The 17,271-nt window shown below is 39.0% G+C and overlaps 1 protein-coding gene across 1 annotated transcript in view; it reads right to left on the bottom strand.

Moving 5' to 3' along the window:
• Positions 1-17,271, bottom strand: part of LOC150078306 (uncharacterized) — a 159,387-nt gene that overhangs the window by 14,871 nt on the left and 127,245 nt on the right. The window contains exon 5 of the mRNA XM_090384833.1: positions 14,115-14,190. Within this exon, the coding sequence (XP_090240959.1) occupies positions 14,115-14,190 (76 nt within the window). The remainder of the gene's footprint in view (positions 1-14,114; positions 14,191-17,271) is intronic.

Raw genomic sequence — 17,271 nt, 5'->3', positions numbered from 1 at the left:
ATTCTTGACTTTATTCACAACACATTCATAAAGACATAGTGCTTTGAACATTATTATGATGCGCATATCAATGTGCAGTTTGCTTGGCCAAGGTCAGGCTCTTAAGGACCTGTCTTCGGTACCTCCGATCCTTCGCAAATCTCTAGAGGTCGCCACCAATTGAAAGGACTGTGGGGAGCATCTCCCTGGGGAGAAAACGATCACTGAGCACTAGTCTGTTATAGTGAGCTGTGAGCGTGGGAGCTGACCTCAGTCCAGGTAGAGGGATCCTCCAGCCACACAGTTCCCAGATGCTTGGCTCCGAGACCATTCTGGTTGTCATTTTGACAGTGAGAACAAGGCGTTTTTCAAATACAAGATCTGGAAGTCGGGCAAAATTAAGTCACATCGCCATTGCAGTTGTCTTTTGCTGGGGGTGGACGACAATGTTTTTGCGTGATCCAATGAAGGAGCCAGTATTTCGTGGAGTACATGCGCTTGATGTTGGTAGGGGCCGCGGACCCCCAAATTTCCGAAGCATATAATAAGACGGAGTATACTGAGGTGTATATGCTATGAGCATATATTTTGCTATGAGTTTGTCAATGTGGGGGTTGAAGCTCAGTTTATAGTCGAAGACGACTCCCAAGTCTGTATGCATCTTGACCACCGGGAAGGGAATGCCGTCTAGAGAAGCTTGGATTTCAGTGGGTTGGTGCTTCAGAGATAAGACAATTTGGGCTGATTTGAGAGGGTTAATGAGGAGGCCAAATTGATGGAGATAGGATCCTAAGTTGTGTAACTTTTCACTGATCTTTTTATTGATGTTTGAGAGATGTTCGCCAGGGTTAATCTGAGTATATATATATCTTAATATCATCGGCATAGCAGAGTATGTTTCCTCTCTGTTGCACAAACGGAATAATAACTGAAGTGAATAATGCTCCCGAAAGGACTCCGCCTTGGGGAACTCCCGCAGTGATCTTTCTCCAGATTGTGTGTTGATCTCCACTTTACGAAGAATGGTTCTGTTAGAGAGCAGGGTTGTGATAAACTACAACATGTCACCTTTTATGTAGAAGTAGTTTTATAGGAGGTGAACAAGTGAGGGGATACTGATGGAGTCGAAGGCAGCTTCCAGGTCGATGTACGTGATGACAAGCTCTGCTTTAGCTTCTAGTGCACTGAGAATGGTGTTGGTTATGGATGTTAAATTGATGACTGTGGATCTTCCTGGAATGGCATAGTGAATCTGTGGAGGTTTGTGAGGCATGATTTGATTGGTGATGGTGGAAAGTAATGTCTTCTCCATGAGCTTCAAGAGGCTGGAAGAATGAGAGATTGGCCTGAACTGTTTAAAGAGGGTTGCAGATTGGCATTTAGGGCATGGCCTCACAGCATATCTGTTCCAGAGAGGGGGAAAGCAGTGCTGCATTAAAACACGGTTAAAAACTGATAGTAGAGGATCGATGATAAATGAGCTAAGACATTTAATTATGAATTGTGGCACAAGATCGGGGCCTGCAATTGAGTGGGCAGCAATCCATTTACAGCAGTTATAAGCTGCTTCCTGGTGATGTGAACGGTGGCGAGAATATCAATAGGAACGTTATTGATGGGTAAGTTGCCTAGGTGCATCGGGCCACAGTGTTTGAGAACCGTGCAATGTGGTCCATCCACAGTTCAAAGTCCAGTGTTTTAGGAATTCCTGTGTGCTGAGTCATAAAACGATTTGCCTTTTTGTAGGGATTTAAATGCTTTTTAATTGCAAATGATTTCTTGTTGTTGAAAACTGCCCAGGCTCTGGAGAAGGCAATATGATCTTGTATAGTGCATGATTCTTTCCATCTCTTATGCAGATTTTGTTTTTCTTGAAAGCTGTCGTTCAATGCTGGGGTCCACCAAGCTCTTGAACAGGGAGCGATGTAGACAGTCTTTGTAACACCATAACTTGCAATGGTTCAAATCCATTTGGTCATGAGGTCCACAGTTAGCTTGAGATCACAATTATTGAGAGCCTCCCAAGGTATCGAGGATGCAGCTTCGAGACATCATGGTGGATCAATGAATTTGGGTGCTGTGATGTCTTTTTTTCTTTTTTGGGCCTTGGATATCGAAGTTCGGTGCAGCTAAATACAGGAGTATGGCAATAGGTTTGTGATCGGATTGAAATAGATTGTGAGGACTGTCTTCGAGGTCGCATGGTGCTGAAAAGAATATCAGATCGAAGAGATTAGATCCTCTCGTGGGGTGGCAGTTAAGTAAGCTGATACCCAATGAATCATACTGCTAATGAGTTTCCTACTAAGATGTATGAGAATAGGTTGAAGATTGAAATCTCCACAAATAATGTGCTTAACAGAGGCGTGGAGGTGATTTACCAGCCAGTGGATCACATCTTCAATGATGTCACTGTTTGGGCCTGGTGTATACTGTTGCTATACACCAGGGATACCATAGCAGCTACAAATGCCAGGGACTGGGTTACCACAGAATGTACCAATGAGAAGGTAAAGTGTAAAGTGTATTTAGTGTCTAACGGCACCAGGGGTTTCCCCCATCTCCACGTTGCTTTCATTTTGGGTGTACCAGTTCGCTCGGAAGGCCAGAGATTTAAAAGTGTATGGATATTGTACATATGTAGTGTTGTGTTCTGTTGTTCATTTGGCTGTTTAGCTGCTGGACCCCTATTGAGGCCAAACGTTGCCCACACTTGGCCCCGTGGAAGCAGACCAGGTACACCAGTATTTTTAGATAAGTACTCTTTCAGTGGTTAGGACCTATATATATATATAAAAAAAAGGGGGGGGATAAACGCTTGCATCTAGTTAGGCCGAAAGAGGTTGCAAGTGTGTCGAGTTTGGCATTTAAAATTTTTCGTTGTGTGGAGCATTTGCTTTTCGCTGGCGATATAGGTAGAGTACGAGGGAGAGACGGAAGGCTGGGGGATAAGACAGAAATATGGGGTCAATAGGGAAGGCGACCCCAGGTATATCAGTGGGGCATGCCCTTGCTCCACCAGAGGGAGGGATGGGGTGGGAAGGGGGCAGAAAGACCATCCCCCACCCAATGAGAAGATAGTGGTATTATAGAATATTGAGACTCCCCCCCCATACAATCCTCTCTAGAGGAGCAGAGCATCTGGTACCCAGCCTGAGGAGCGCAGGCAAGGGAGTCCCGCCCATTCCCAAGCCATGTTTCGGCAATGCAGAGAATATTCAAGGTTTTAGAGAGGAGAAGCTGTTCGACAGTGTCTAGCTTGTGACAAATACTCCTTGCATTTTGATAGACAATTCGAATGGTGGTAGCCATAGTAACTGGAGTTCGCACAGGTGGCAAGTCTCTTTTTAAGGTTCACACTGGTCTACTGTGCATTGTGATGTGTACAGGGATATCCTTCACAGGTCTGGAGCCCTGGGGATTGTCATTATAATCTGCTATGATATGTGGACAGTTTATTTCTTATGGTAAGTTTGTTCTCAGTGAAGTTATCTGATTTCTCATGCGTTTTGTTGGCTTGGGACCTTGGTAGCTTTAATTGCTATTGCGTTTGATGTCGGTGGTTTATTGCGGTTCTTGGCTTCTGATCTAGGAAGGGTTTGACAAGGGTTCCAGGGGGCCATAGCCTTGGATTCAGCATGAAGCTCATCTTCTCTGGGTGGCAAGTAAGGATGAAAGAGGCGTAGGTTAATACCTGGTTCTTCTCTGCCTCACATCAATATTCATCCCATGTACATCTGCAAACATGGCCTTAATGCTGTCTGGTTTAGTAGTCGGTTTCAGTTGAGATATAAAGATTTGTCCATGAGTCAGAACTGCTGTGATGTTGTAATTAGAATGTGTCCCCTTCGATGAAAGTTCTGTGGCATCTCTATTGCCTTGTTGTCTTCCATGTTCCATTTTCTGATATGTTGAATATGTCATCCGGGTTTCTTTTGTGTGAACATGTTGATTGGTGAGAGATACCAGGGAGTAGAGGGTGCCTATAAGTCCTGCTGGTGGGATCTTTTGGTATTATATTTTTTATTATATTATATATTTGGTATTGATGCACCCTTTCCAGTATGGTTGTCGCTTTAACCCTTTAGGTTTGGTAGTATTTTTGGTCGGTATTGTGGAGAGGGCCACCTGAGAGGTCTTTGAGTGGCTACCCTCGGTGTTGTTAGATGCAGGTTTGGGGGAGTTACCATCATTGAGCCCTGCATCTCTGCTATTAAGCTGATTCTTATCTCGTGTTACGGTTGTCATTGGGCTAAGGGTGACAGGAATATGAGGCATTGCATTATACATAAATTGGGGAATATGATTCCTTTGAAAGTTGGAATCATGTATCAATTCTACTTCTTGTGGCTTGTTTTCCGATTTCCTGAGCCACATTGAGTGCGGCGTTGTTGGATATACAGGCATACCTCGAATAACTAATAGGATGCGTTCCACGAAATTACTTCGTTAAGCGAAATTTCGTTTTCAGAGGTAAAAATACTATGGCCGGAATAGGGATACGTTCCTACGTAAAGAAAATGAAAAGCTTTTTTTTCGAACAAAGAAAAGTTTTATTAAATAAACAGTCAACTTACATACAAAGTGAAATCACATTTTAAAATATGAGTCTAAAGTTGATTGCTTATGCTTTTTTTCTCTTTCATTTAACAATTGCCTATATGGAGTTATTGCATTTAACACTGATCGCTTAACAATAAAACTTCTTCCTAAATCAGGATCATTTTCACTAAAAAAATTTAAAACGTTTTCAATGTCATTTAAGCACCTTTTTAAATCTTTGGTTAACACTTTTTCGGCAGGAACTTCTTTAACTTCGTCTTCATTATCTTTGTCTTCGTTGCTAACAAGGTTTTCTAAATCTTCCACTGAAAAACTATCATCTTCTGCATTCAATAAATTTCTAACATCCTCTTCATCGACATTTTCGAAACCTATTGATTGAACCATCTGGATAACTTCATTTCTTCTTGGATGTTATTTTCTTCTTCTAGTACAACTTCTGGCCATATTTTTTTGTTGGTAGCCGTTTCCAGAACAAGCCGCTTTCGTCAACACTGAACACCAAATTTGGTGGAAATTTTTCACGTTCAATTATTTCCTTTAGTTTTTCTGGAAACTTATTTGCAGCTTCTGTTAATTTTACACTATGAATCCTGGCCTGTTTTTTAAATTTCTCGAACCAACCACGAGAAGCCCCAAAGGTTTCCGTAATTTCTTCAGTTTGTTTAGATTTCAGGTGATTAAACTGGAATGTTTTTTTTTATGTTAAAAGGGGCTTGAAATTGCGGACTTCGTTATATCGAAGCTTCGTTATCAGAGGTAACGTTAACCGAGGTATGCCTGTATACTGTTTTTATTGGGCATAAATAAGGTTGCTAGTTGACGCACTTGATTGGTTAGGAGACCTATTTCTTGTTTCATGTCATTGTTCTGTACACGAAGCTACTGGTTCTCTTCAGATAAATAGTAGTAGTAGCAGTAGCATATGATGCAAGAAAGCAAGTGTATGAGCTTATGCAGCATCAGCCAAAAAAAAAAAATCACACCATTCCCTCCAAATGCCTGTCCAGTTCCTCCTTAAATTTATTCAACCTAGCAACTTCTACAACAACAGATGGAAGTTTGTTCCAGCAATTAACCACCCGCTGGCTAAAGGCAAATTTCCGCATATCTATTCTACATCTGTCTTTTCTTAATTTGAATTTATGCCCCCTTAGGTTCATAATCTGAACAAGTGGAAGGATCCCATCAGAATTCAGTGTGTTTAACCCATTCAAGGCCTTATATACCTCAATCAGATCACCGCGCAGGTGCCTAGTCTCCAGCCACTGCAATTTGCAGAACATAAGCCTCTCTTGGTAAGAGGATCCCTTCATTCCCCTCACCAATCTTGTTGTCCTTCTCTGTACACGCTCAAGTAAATCTACATCCTTCCTAAAATGAGACCTCCAGACCTGTATGCAGTACTCAAGGCGTGGCCTGACCATTGCCTTATGCAGAGGGATAATCACCTCCTTTTCCCTGCTAGCAAAATTCCTATATATCATTGACAAAACCCCATGACCTGCCCTGGCAGCCTGTCTACATTGCTCAGAAAACTTCATATCTGACTGCACATTTACTCCCAGGTCTTTTTCATTTTCTACCACCTTAAGTGTAGTACCACACAGTTGGTATGTTTCTCTGGGGTTACTTCTACCCATATGCAGTACTTTGCATTTGTCAAGGTTCAAGTTGAGTTGCCACTTCTTAGCCCATCTGCCCAAATTATCTAGATCCTGTTGCAGTAGCACACTGCCATTACTGTCATTAACAACCCTTCCAACCTTTGTATCATCTGCAAACTTCGATATTAAGCCTGATATACCTTCATCAATATCATTGATAAATATACAAAACAACAGTGGACCTAACACCGAACCCTGTGGGATTCCACTAATAACATTAGTCCAAGAAGAGCAGCATCCATTGATTACCACCCTCTGTCTTCTCCCACTTAACCATCCTTTTATCCATTGTAGCAACTTACCCTTAATACCATTTTGCTCCAATTTGTACAATAGTCTTCCATGCGCAACAGTGTCAAAAGCTTTCCTGAAATCCAAATATATGATATCAAAATTATTTTTTGATATTATAAATTCTGCAGACTGTCAGAGATTGATGTGAATTTCCATTGTTTCCCAGAAATTCTGCAGTTTGCATGGAGAAGAATTTCATGTGTTCTGCAGAGATGCCATCAATGTTTTTCAGGAACCTGTTTTGCTCATCATTAAGGAAGGCACTTTCCGCTTGGCTTTCTTTCCTACATTCCACAGGGTTTTCATGTATCGTGATGACTGGTTGTTGACTGCAGACCTCTGGGTCCATTTCATACTCCAGTTTATCTGCTACTGAGTCAGTTTCACTTGCAGTGTGAGTCTGACTAAAGTTTGATATTTGGATGTTTGTTTGTTTATTTTCGACCTCTGTGTCATCCTGGGTATCCACACATTCCGTTGCATTTGTCATTTGTACTTTACTTTCTTTGCAGAATGGGCAAATGTACTTTTGACGTCGCTGGTTGTTGAACCGCTTTATATCGCATTTGGTACAGGCCACACAGTAAAATTGCTGACATGACGTACATTGGATTACTGCTTCCTGATGTACTTTACAACGGAAGCACGTGGGAGGGTTTGTCGAAATTTCTGATTCTGCCATACTTTGCCTTTAGGTTGAAATTTGTCCGACTAGTTACTTTTCTGTGAAGAATTAAAATCGCTTGGATTTTAGGTGTTCTTTTGACGATGGTTTGCCCGTGGGAGTCAGAATAAGATGGGTTATACAGTATACCTTTATGTTCACTTCTGAGGATTAGTATTGATACAACCATTGTATTTTCTGCTGAGAGGGGAGTTTTTAAAGCTGAAAGAATAAGAGAGTTTAACGTTTCCTGGGGTGTTCAGCAGGGCTTTGTGACTTCTCTAGGTTGACCACAATGTCACCATATGCCTTTAGAGCACTAGTGTTTGCTAGCTGTATACGGGTTAGAGCTAATATAATGGAAGCATTAGCAGAAGTATATAACATGAAATACCTGTTTGTTTGATGATGGATATGATGGATCATCCGTGTTGGGCGGAAGAAGAGGAATCCTTTGGTACTTGAATCATGCTGTAGGGTCAAGGATAAGTAACTAAAACTTGCTATCTATGAAGAGCATAAATGGACATGACATACATCAACTTGCGCTAGCACACATACGATAATAAATGAGGAAGATGAAAAGGTGGTTCTGTGAGTTTGAAGTTGGACAGTAAATGGATGTTGGCTGGTGGTGGCAATGTGTTCAGACTGTTTTGAAAGAGAGAGAGAGAGCAGAAATTATAGAAACCAATTCAGAAGAACACTGTCCAAGGAAGTATCTGTAGAAAAGGCATGCAGTGAATCAGAACGTCTATGAGACAGAGAGTGGAGAAACTCTGTTAGTGATGAGTCATTCATTAACTTAACTGCCCTCTTCTGAATGGAATCTAGAAGCCTGAGAGAGGTTTTGGGGGCACTGCTGCAGATGTAGGAACAATATTCCATGGTAGGGCAGATTTGCATTTTTGTACAGAGTTAACAGCTGTTTGGAAGAAACGTAACAACCAGAAAGAGAAAACCAAGTTTTTTAGAAGAATTGAAATCAACTAAGTTGTCTTTGCCCCACTGGAGAATTACCTGGAGATCGGCATTTAACGAATTGGTAGCAGATATTCAAGAAATTGAAGCTGATTGAGCATGACAAGGTTTCTCAAGGTTTATCATCAGCAAAATTATGGATAGGATTTCCGGTCATTGGAAGAAGGTCATTAATATACAAAAGGAAAAGAATGGGGGAAAGAACTGAACCTTGGGGGACACCAGCATTAGCGCAGAAGTTAGAAGATAGTCAGCCATCTACCATCAACCCTCAGTGAGGGGTCAGAGAGAAAACTGGATAACCAATTACAAAAAATAGTTGGCAAACCATAAGATGAAAGCTTGTTTAGAAGACCTTTATGCCAAACACGATTGAAAGCCTTTGAGATGAAAAGAGCAACTGCTTGTGTTTCACCGAATTTTTCCACTGAATTTGTCCATAAATGGGTAACATAAGCTAGAATATCACCAGTGGATTGACACTGACGGAATCCATACCGGTAATCATTGATCAGATGGAAGGTTTCTAGATAGTTTAAGGAGTTGGCAGTTAATTGATTTCTCCATTACTTTAGAAAGAGTAGAAGTAACTGCAATGGGACAATAATTGGATGGGAGGGATTTGTCACCCTTCTTTGGAACTGGCTGGATATGAGCAAATTTCGAAGCAGAAGGAAAAACACCTTTGGAATAAGAAAGTAAAAAAAGTGCCAAAAAAACAGGAGTAAGTTTAGCAGTGCAGGTTTTGAGAACAAGTGGAGAAATACCATCAGGATCTGTAGCTTTCTTAGCATCGAGATTTGTCAAAATCCTTCTGACATCCTTTTGATGGAAGACCACAGGAGGCATTGAATAGAGCGTACTGGGAATGGTGGGAGGTGTTTTATCAAGATCATAATACATGAGCTGGAAGAAAAATGGGATGCTAGCAGGTCAGCTTTATCCTTGGCTGACAATAGAACCATCTGGTTTTGATAGAGGTGGGAGCAGAGATGGGCAAATGTTGTGGCCAATTGCTTTGGCAAGAGACCAGAATGCTCGGCTACCATTAGGGCAAGAAGCAAGTTTTCTACCCTTAGCCTGTTCAAAATCTGGTTTGGACTGATTAATAACTGCTTTACAATTGTTGCGAGCTTTGGTGTAGGCAGAAAAGGAAACTGAAGAATTGGAAACAAGACAATTACGATATGCAACATTCTTTTCTTGAACAGTGTTGCACATTTATTGGAAAACCAAGGTTTAGATCAATGGTTTTCAACCAGGGTGCTGCAGCAACAACGTTCTAGGGGTGTCATATAATTTGGGTTTAAATTACTTAAACTTTTTTTAATTTATGTTTGTCATTATAAAAAGGTATACGGTATCAATTGTGCAGTATCATTTTAATTTTTTGGTGATCTATAATTGATGTTTATTTAATACCTCTATATAAAGAATAAAATTATTATATAAGTATATATAATTTGTATTATGAATGGTAATTTTGTTTATAGTTATATTATTGTAATAGCTATCATATAAGATATATTTTTTTAATATTAGGTTCATATATACAGGAGAGAATCAGATCTAACAGGCAGAAAGTTGAGTAGGGCTGCCAGAAAATAAAATCAATTACTTAGGGTTGCCGTTATTAAAAAAAGGTCGAAAACCACTGGTTTAGATAAAGGATGAGATTTTAAGGTGGAGTGTGGAATAAAGGATTCCATTCCCGCAAGAATAATTTCACTGACACGGTCTGAGCAAACGTTGACATCAGGAGTTGTCCATCATACAGTACCATCAACAATTGGATGCTGAATTCAAAAGGGGTCAGTGAGTCAGCACAGATGAACCCACCAGGTGCAGACAACTTGTGACTGTGTCAACCGAATAAGACATCAATCCTGCTCATGTGATGATTTTGAAGATCATTGGATTGGGTTATATAGTACGTAGTCACTAAACAACCTGTAAACAAGTCCATCACTACCATCTACAAAGAATTGAGCACAAAAAACATTTCAGTATTTTAGGTGTCTGAAATTTGAATGAAGACCTGAAGAGGGAGAGAACAAACTATGTAAAGACAACTCTTGCAAAATGTGTAGTATCCACAACAAGTTTGGGAGCCAACTGTGACCACAGATGAAACTTGGGATTCATTACTATGATTCAGCAACCAAACAAAAGTCCACGAAGTGACACCATGAAGGTTCTTCTCATCACAAAAAAAAATAATAATAATAAATAAATAAAGGGTGCTACCAGTTTTCTGGATGCAGATGGGATTATATTCATTTGTTATCTTCAAAAGGGTAAATCCATAATGGAAAAATAAACTGAGTTGGCTTTGCAATAGCAATACCCCCTCCTCTTGTGTAGGAATGGACTGGTCTGTAACACTGGTGAAGGCTCAAAGTGGGGAATGGCTGATGTAAGTTTGTAATTCGTGCAAGTAGCAATCAGTTTTTGACAATCTGTGAGAAAGAATGGGCATCTACTGTGACTGGCTCAGTCGCAGTTGAAAAACAAGCCAATCACACAGGTACAGCCATATGTGATCAATGCATGTGGTGAATGTCGTGTCTCACCTTGTAACACAGCAGCAATGCAGCATAGTGGCCTAGCTAACCACCCAGTACAACACAGGTATAGCACAATCAAGGTCCATATGGACTATGCACCGAACCTCAGCTTGTACAGCAATACAATAACAGTTGATGACTGTCACAGGCACTCACTGCAAGACACAAATTGCACCTTATATGGGCATGTCAGCCCCAATGCTGGACCACCGATGTGTGGAAGTCTATCATCTGGTCTGATGAATCCTGCTTCCAACTGTATCATGCTGATGGGCATATCCACACTTGGATAAACATTAGGCTATGGAACCTTGATGTACTATTAGTGTTTGGCAGCTATGATTTGGGGACTGTTTTTGTGGCATGCCCCGAGTCCGCTGAACACGACTAATCAATGGCTCACCGGAAATACCTACCTTTCTATCACTGCAAACAATACACTCCCTTTATGATGACTGTGTATCCAGACAACTGTGGAGTCTACCAACAAGATAATGTGCCATGCCGCAAGGCCTGGCAGTTTGCTAATTGGTTTCGGGAACATGACAATGAATTCTCCATCCTCCTATGGCTGCCCAACTCACTCAAACTCAACACAAGTGAACACGTTTGGGCCATACTGGAAAAAGACATTCAATGCCATGACCACCTGCCTGACAATGTGCAGGTATTATTGGACACATTGTGCAATATATAAAATAACTTATTCAATGTGTGGTTGATTGTTTAGCAGTCATCCTTTCCTAAAAGGAGGAAACCATTTATAAGGCATTTTGAAACTATCTGTGACAAGACAGAATTTTATACAAAAATTTTATGGTTCATCAGACAGAGGGTTACCAAGTATCCTGATTTTTTGCCTGTCCAGTGAAGTCTAGAATTTACTGTCCAAGTTTTTAATAATTATAAGTGGTCTATGGTCCCAAGGAAGTGTACATGATATGGACATTAGCATGGACATTGAGAGCCAATCCATATGCTGCCACAGAAAGGTGCACAGCACGTTAAGTATTTGCACTGTTTTATCTGTTGCAATGGCATATTTACAATGAAATTGTAACTGTTCACTAGTATACCCTTTGGTATATTTGCTAACTGACTTATTCTTTATTAATTCAAAAATACCGATGACAGTAATAAAAATATATTTAACAAATATATTTTGATAATAACATATTTTTAAATACTGATTAAGTCATCAAATGCAGACATTGTAGGAATAGTGGAAACATCATGTTACTCAGACATAAGTGATGCTGAATTTGAATATGGGGAGTACAATGTATACAGGAAGGAGAGGCAGGACAGGAGAGATGGAAGGTTATGCTCTTAGGTAAAAAGCATATTAAATCTAAGGCAGTGCATCCAGTTAACACGGGTGACGAGTGCAATGTTAAGTCAGTTTGGTGTGATATAAGCACTGGAAAAATAATATTAAGAGTAGGAGTGTGTGTGTTATAAGCTTAATGACTGTGATGGGTATACCAAACGCTAAGATACTGTTGAGCACTTAACTAAGACACTGTTGAGCGGATCCCGATACCGACAACTAATTACTCTTCTGTTTACAGTGTCCAGTGCGTACTTTAACATAGGATATGTAAATTAAAATGAGACAATATTTCGTTGTGATAGTTTCCTTTTATTAGTTTCAAAATTGTTGGAAATGTTGTCTATTCTGTTGCATACGAAGTTGGGCTCTTCTCACTAGATTATCTTGAAGCCATTCTAGTGTGTTTCGAGTTTTTAACATTTTGAATGCCAGTACAATCCTTTCCTTCAATTGTACAAGACTGATGATGTCTTCAGAATACATGATTGCTTTGATATGACTCCATAAGTAAAAGTCTAATGGTGTCAAATCCGGCAACCGTGGTGGTCAAGTGATTGTTCCACCACGACCAACTCAACACTCGTATCACTCATTTAAAAAGTTCCTCACTTCTCAAGTAAAATGAGCTGGGACACCATCATGCTGGAAAATCATAGTTCTTCTAGTATCCAGAGATATATTTTCTAATAGTCCGGGTAATTTGTTGCATAAGAAGTGTAAGTACGCACCCCTTAAATTATCTGGAAGGAAATAAGGGCCCACAATTTCGTTACCGATTATACCAGCCCAGACGTTCACGCTCCACCTTTCTTGAAAATGCGTTTCAACAATAATGTGAGGATTTTCAAGTGCCCACCAATGCGTATTATGTACGTTGAAAATTCCGTGTTGTGTAAATTTGGGCTCATCAGTCCATAAAATTTGTGATAAAAATTGTGGATGCATAAGTAACCAATGGCAGAAAGCCATTCGTGGAACAAAATCATGAGCTCTTAGTCCTTGCACTCTCTGGACATGAAACGGATGCATCCTGTTCTCTCATAGTACGCAAATATTTGTTAACCTGCTAATGTTATGCTGAGAAGAAAGATCTCTCATACTAAGATGAGGATTATTATTGACATCCGTCATAATTTCTTCTTCTGTATGATTAGGCAGTCATTGATGACATCCACGATTTTAATGCAGAGAATGAAACAAACCGCAGTTTGACAGCATTTGCTCTACTCTTTGAATTACTCGCCTGTCTGGATAATGACGATTGGGATATCTTTCTCTGTAATAATTTGCTGCAGCAGAAGCATTTCCAGCACATGCTCCTAATGCAAGGAGCATGTCTACGTATTTGTGATTACTGTACCTTGCCATATCGATGGGTTGATAGAAACTGATAGTGATACTGATAACAAGTAAGATACTAAGACTGATGATAACAAATGATAACATTGTATACAAACAGAAGAGTAAATAGTGGTCGGATTGAGATCCGCTCAACAGTGCCTTAGTCAAGTGCATGCAAACTCAACTAACATGAAAAAGTTTTATTCTGCAATTTCACTTTATTTTTTCATGAAGAATCAGCCTCTTGCCTGTTGTACCACGAATTGCGGATCACCCTGTATAATAAAAATGTATTTTAAAGATTTTTGTAATTATAATTAATTAACAGGACAAGCAAATGTAACAGGAATTAGTAAAACAGCATGGAGTCAAAAAAGGATAAAATACAGGATGGCGGGTAAAACAGGTTGCACACCAATTCTCTAAGCTGAAGATATAAGAAAACTTGCTTTCAGTTAATCACACCGCTATTGTGTGATTAACTGGTAAAAATCTAAGAAGCATTTATGAAATTAAGTAATAATTTATATAGTCAATCCTTATAGAAGATTCTTCTAATTATTAAACAGGAAATTATGCTACTTGAAAACTTACATATGTTAATCTGAAATGTCTGCCAAAATTTCAGTGCAATAAACAAGTGACTTGTTGTTGCATTTAAAATCAGTAAAATATGAAGTGAAGTTTTGAGGTCAATCAAAACTCACAGTAATAAATATACTTACTGCAGATTCACTGTCCAAGCAAACGGCACATATAATTTTCTTTCCAATGAAGTACTCCTCATCATTCTGACACTGACTGAAATTATAATTTTCTTGAATTAACGTATAAAATTAGAGGTAAGACAGCTTACTGTTAGGTTATAATCAAATATCACAAGAAACTCATGGTTTTGAATATAAATGGGTAACTTTATAGATGTCATATTGTATGTGAAAGATAAAGTATAGGGCACAAATGGATATGGAAGAAATGCACACAAATAACGCATCATTTGCCCATTTGGGAAATAACAGTACATGCAGCAACAGCTGGCTATTCATGTGCATGTGATTTCATTACAAACATACTGCTACCTTGAACTATAATCATTTTGGATCACTAAAATGACAATCTGTCAGGGAAGAAAGCTTCAAGTAACAAAGAAGTACCTGTGGAAATGGAGTGGCTGAATTTGCTTTACTCCAATTTCAATTTCTTTGCAGTGAATATACACTGTGAAACTGCAGTAAAATAATGTTACGATAGCTCTATTTCTCATACTACTCTACTGCTGTCAATAAATTGACAACAGCTGTATATACTTTACTTCCTGGAAACCGCCACAGTGTAATTGTGCAAGCACCTTCTGTTTATATTTATATACAAATGAACACATAAATACAGGATGTTTATAATTATATAGTCCAATTAAGAGGATATATTCCTCAGTTGAAAATAAGTAATTATTATTTACTATTATTATTAGCCATATGGTGCAAGGAAGCCTGAGGCTTATGCTGCAACAGACAAAAAAATTGAGTACTGAGAGAGAGAGAGAGAGAGAGAGACTCACCAGATGTGAGCCACTGGGCTCAGTGTTCAGATCACCAAGAATCTTTTTTTACTGAGAAATAGATGACTAAAGTTTTGTGCATGGCTGTAAGAAAGAATAAACTGAAGGTTCTTGGATAGCAACATTTAATTCAATTTTATCTTTACTTTAAATTTAAGGTGTATATAAGACATTATTCGGAGTTGTGTAAACAACTCTGAATAATGATGACGGTGGCAGTAAACAGAGGCAATAATAGTGAATATAGTTATTGCTGTTTTTCAGTACACATTATTATCTTTTAGTTTAAGTAGATTCTCTGTTCTAAGACTGTTGCAATTCAATTATCCCTCATGTACTGCTCTTCTGTAAGAGGTGCAGGATTTTAAACAAAGATAACTACTACCTACCACAATGTTTATAATTTTATCAAATAGGCTCTCCAGTAGAATGTAACAGACCCATATTAATATATTCCTTTCTTTAAGGCAATGGTCAGGACACACCTTGAGTACTGTGTACAGGTCTGGAGGCCTATACACAGAATGAGTACAGTGAAGGGCAACAAGACTGGTGAGAAGAACAAAGGGGTGCACTTATGAAGAAAGGCTTAAGTTCTGCAAGTTGGAGCATTTAGAAACTAGGCACCTGCGAGGTGATGTGATTGAGGTGTATTTATTTATTTTTTTTTTTTTATGAAAACCCCAAACACGAGAGGTATTAGAACCTATAGTACTAAGTACCATGCTTGGGTTGGAGGTTATATTAAACTTGAACTTCTGTAGACTAATTTTCAGGAAATACATATGAAGAAAGGTTGTTCCAGAAAACGGCAGTTGAATGAATAAACAAGGAAGATGAAAAGTATTCTGGGAGTTTGAAGTTGGACGACAGTAAATGGATGTTGGCAGCACGTGTTCAGACTGTTTTGAAAAAACAGAGCAGGAATTATAGAAGCCAATTCAGAACAGTGCCCATGGAAGTATCTGTAGAAAAGGCACGCAGCAGAAACAGTATGTCAATGAGACAGTGAGTGGAGAGACTCTGTTAGAGAGAGGAGTCATTAATTAACCTAACTGCCCTCCTCTGAATGGAATCTAGAAGCCTAGGAGAGGTTTTGGGCACACTGCCCCAGATGTGGGAACAATATTCCATGGTAGGGCGGATTTGCGATTTGTACAGAGTGAACAACTGTTTGGAATAAAGTAACACTGAGAGCGAAGGAGAAAACCAAGTTTTTTAGATGCAGAGGAAGCAATATTTGTAACGTGCTTGTGCCAAGAGAGATTAGAAGTCAGGGTAATCCCCAAAAGAGATATATCATTTTGCCTAGAAATCGGAGTGTCACTAAAGATAAGCATAGGAGCAGAAGAATCCTTTTTGCGAAATATAAGACAAGACTGAGTTTTAGAGGGGTTGAAATCAACTAAGTTGTCTTTGCCCCACTGGAGAATTACCTGAAGATCGGCATTTAAGGAATTGGTAGCGGATTTTCGAGAAGTTGAAGCTGATTGAGCAGGACAAGGTTTCTCAAAATGGAAAGTGGAATGCAATGTGCTATCATCGGCAAAACTATGGAGAGGATTTCCAGTCAATGGAAGAAGGTCATTAATATACAAGAGGAAAAGAGTGGGGGAAAGAACTGAACCTTGTGGGGCACCGGCATTAGTGAATAAGTTAGAAGACAGAGAGCCATCTACCATCACCCTCAGTATGTAAATAAAAAAAAATAAAATAATAAATAAATAAAAAATATAAATAAAAGTAAATAAAAAATTTAAACATCATAACACAATTTTTTAAAAACAAAATACTTCAACAATATACAGGCACTTCCCGGCTTACATAATACTTGACTTATGGAAATTTGACTTTACATAAGTTTTGGCCAGCTGGTGAAAACTTGAAAAAAAATCGTGGAAATGTAGTTTGCTTCCCATAGAAATAAATGGAGGTATCGTGAAAATATCGTAACGTGAACCCAATAACACATTGTTTTTTTTTTTTTTTTTTTGGTAATTCGTTCGAAACCTCGACTTCGGAAGTTGAAATTTTCGTTTTATAACTAAGCTATTCATTGCTCTAAAAAGTCATTTTTATAATGGAAATTGCACTACACTTTCATCGTTATCATATGTTCCATTATAAGAATCAAATTTGAATATCTTTGTGATACTTTTCTAAAACACATTTCTGGAGGTCACAACCATAAAAAAGTAAAAACAATTTGCACTTTCCGGTTTACTGGGCTTTTCTGCTAGTGCAATCTATTATAAATGGGTAGTAAACTCGATCTTACTGCATTTTCAATAATATCAAAAACTGGAATTCTGTGGGTGTTTACG

Source organism: Mastigoproctus giganteus, chromosome 11, assembly GCF_048544385.1.
Source record: "Mastigoproctus giganteus isolate SK-2022 chromosome 11, ASM4854438v1, whole genome shotgun sequence".
NCBI lineage: Eukaryota > Metazoa > Arthropoda > Arachnida > Uropygi > Thelyphonidae > Mastigoproctus > Mastigoproctus giganteus.
The sequence above is the reverse complement of the archived record's forward strand: the minus strand, read 5'-3'. Positions and strand labels throughout refer to the sequence as shown.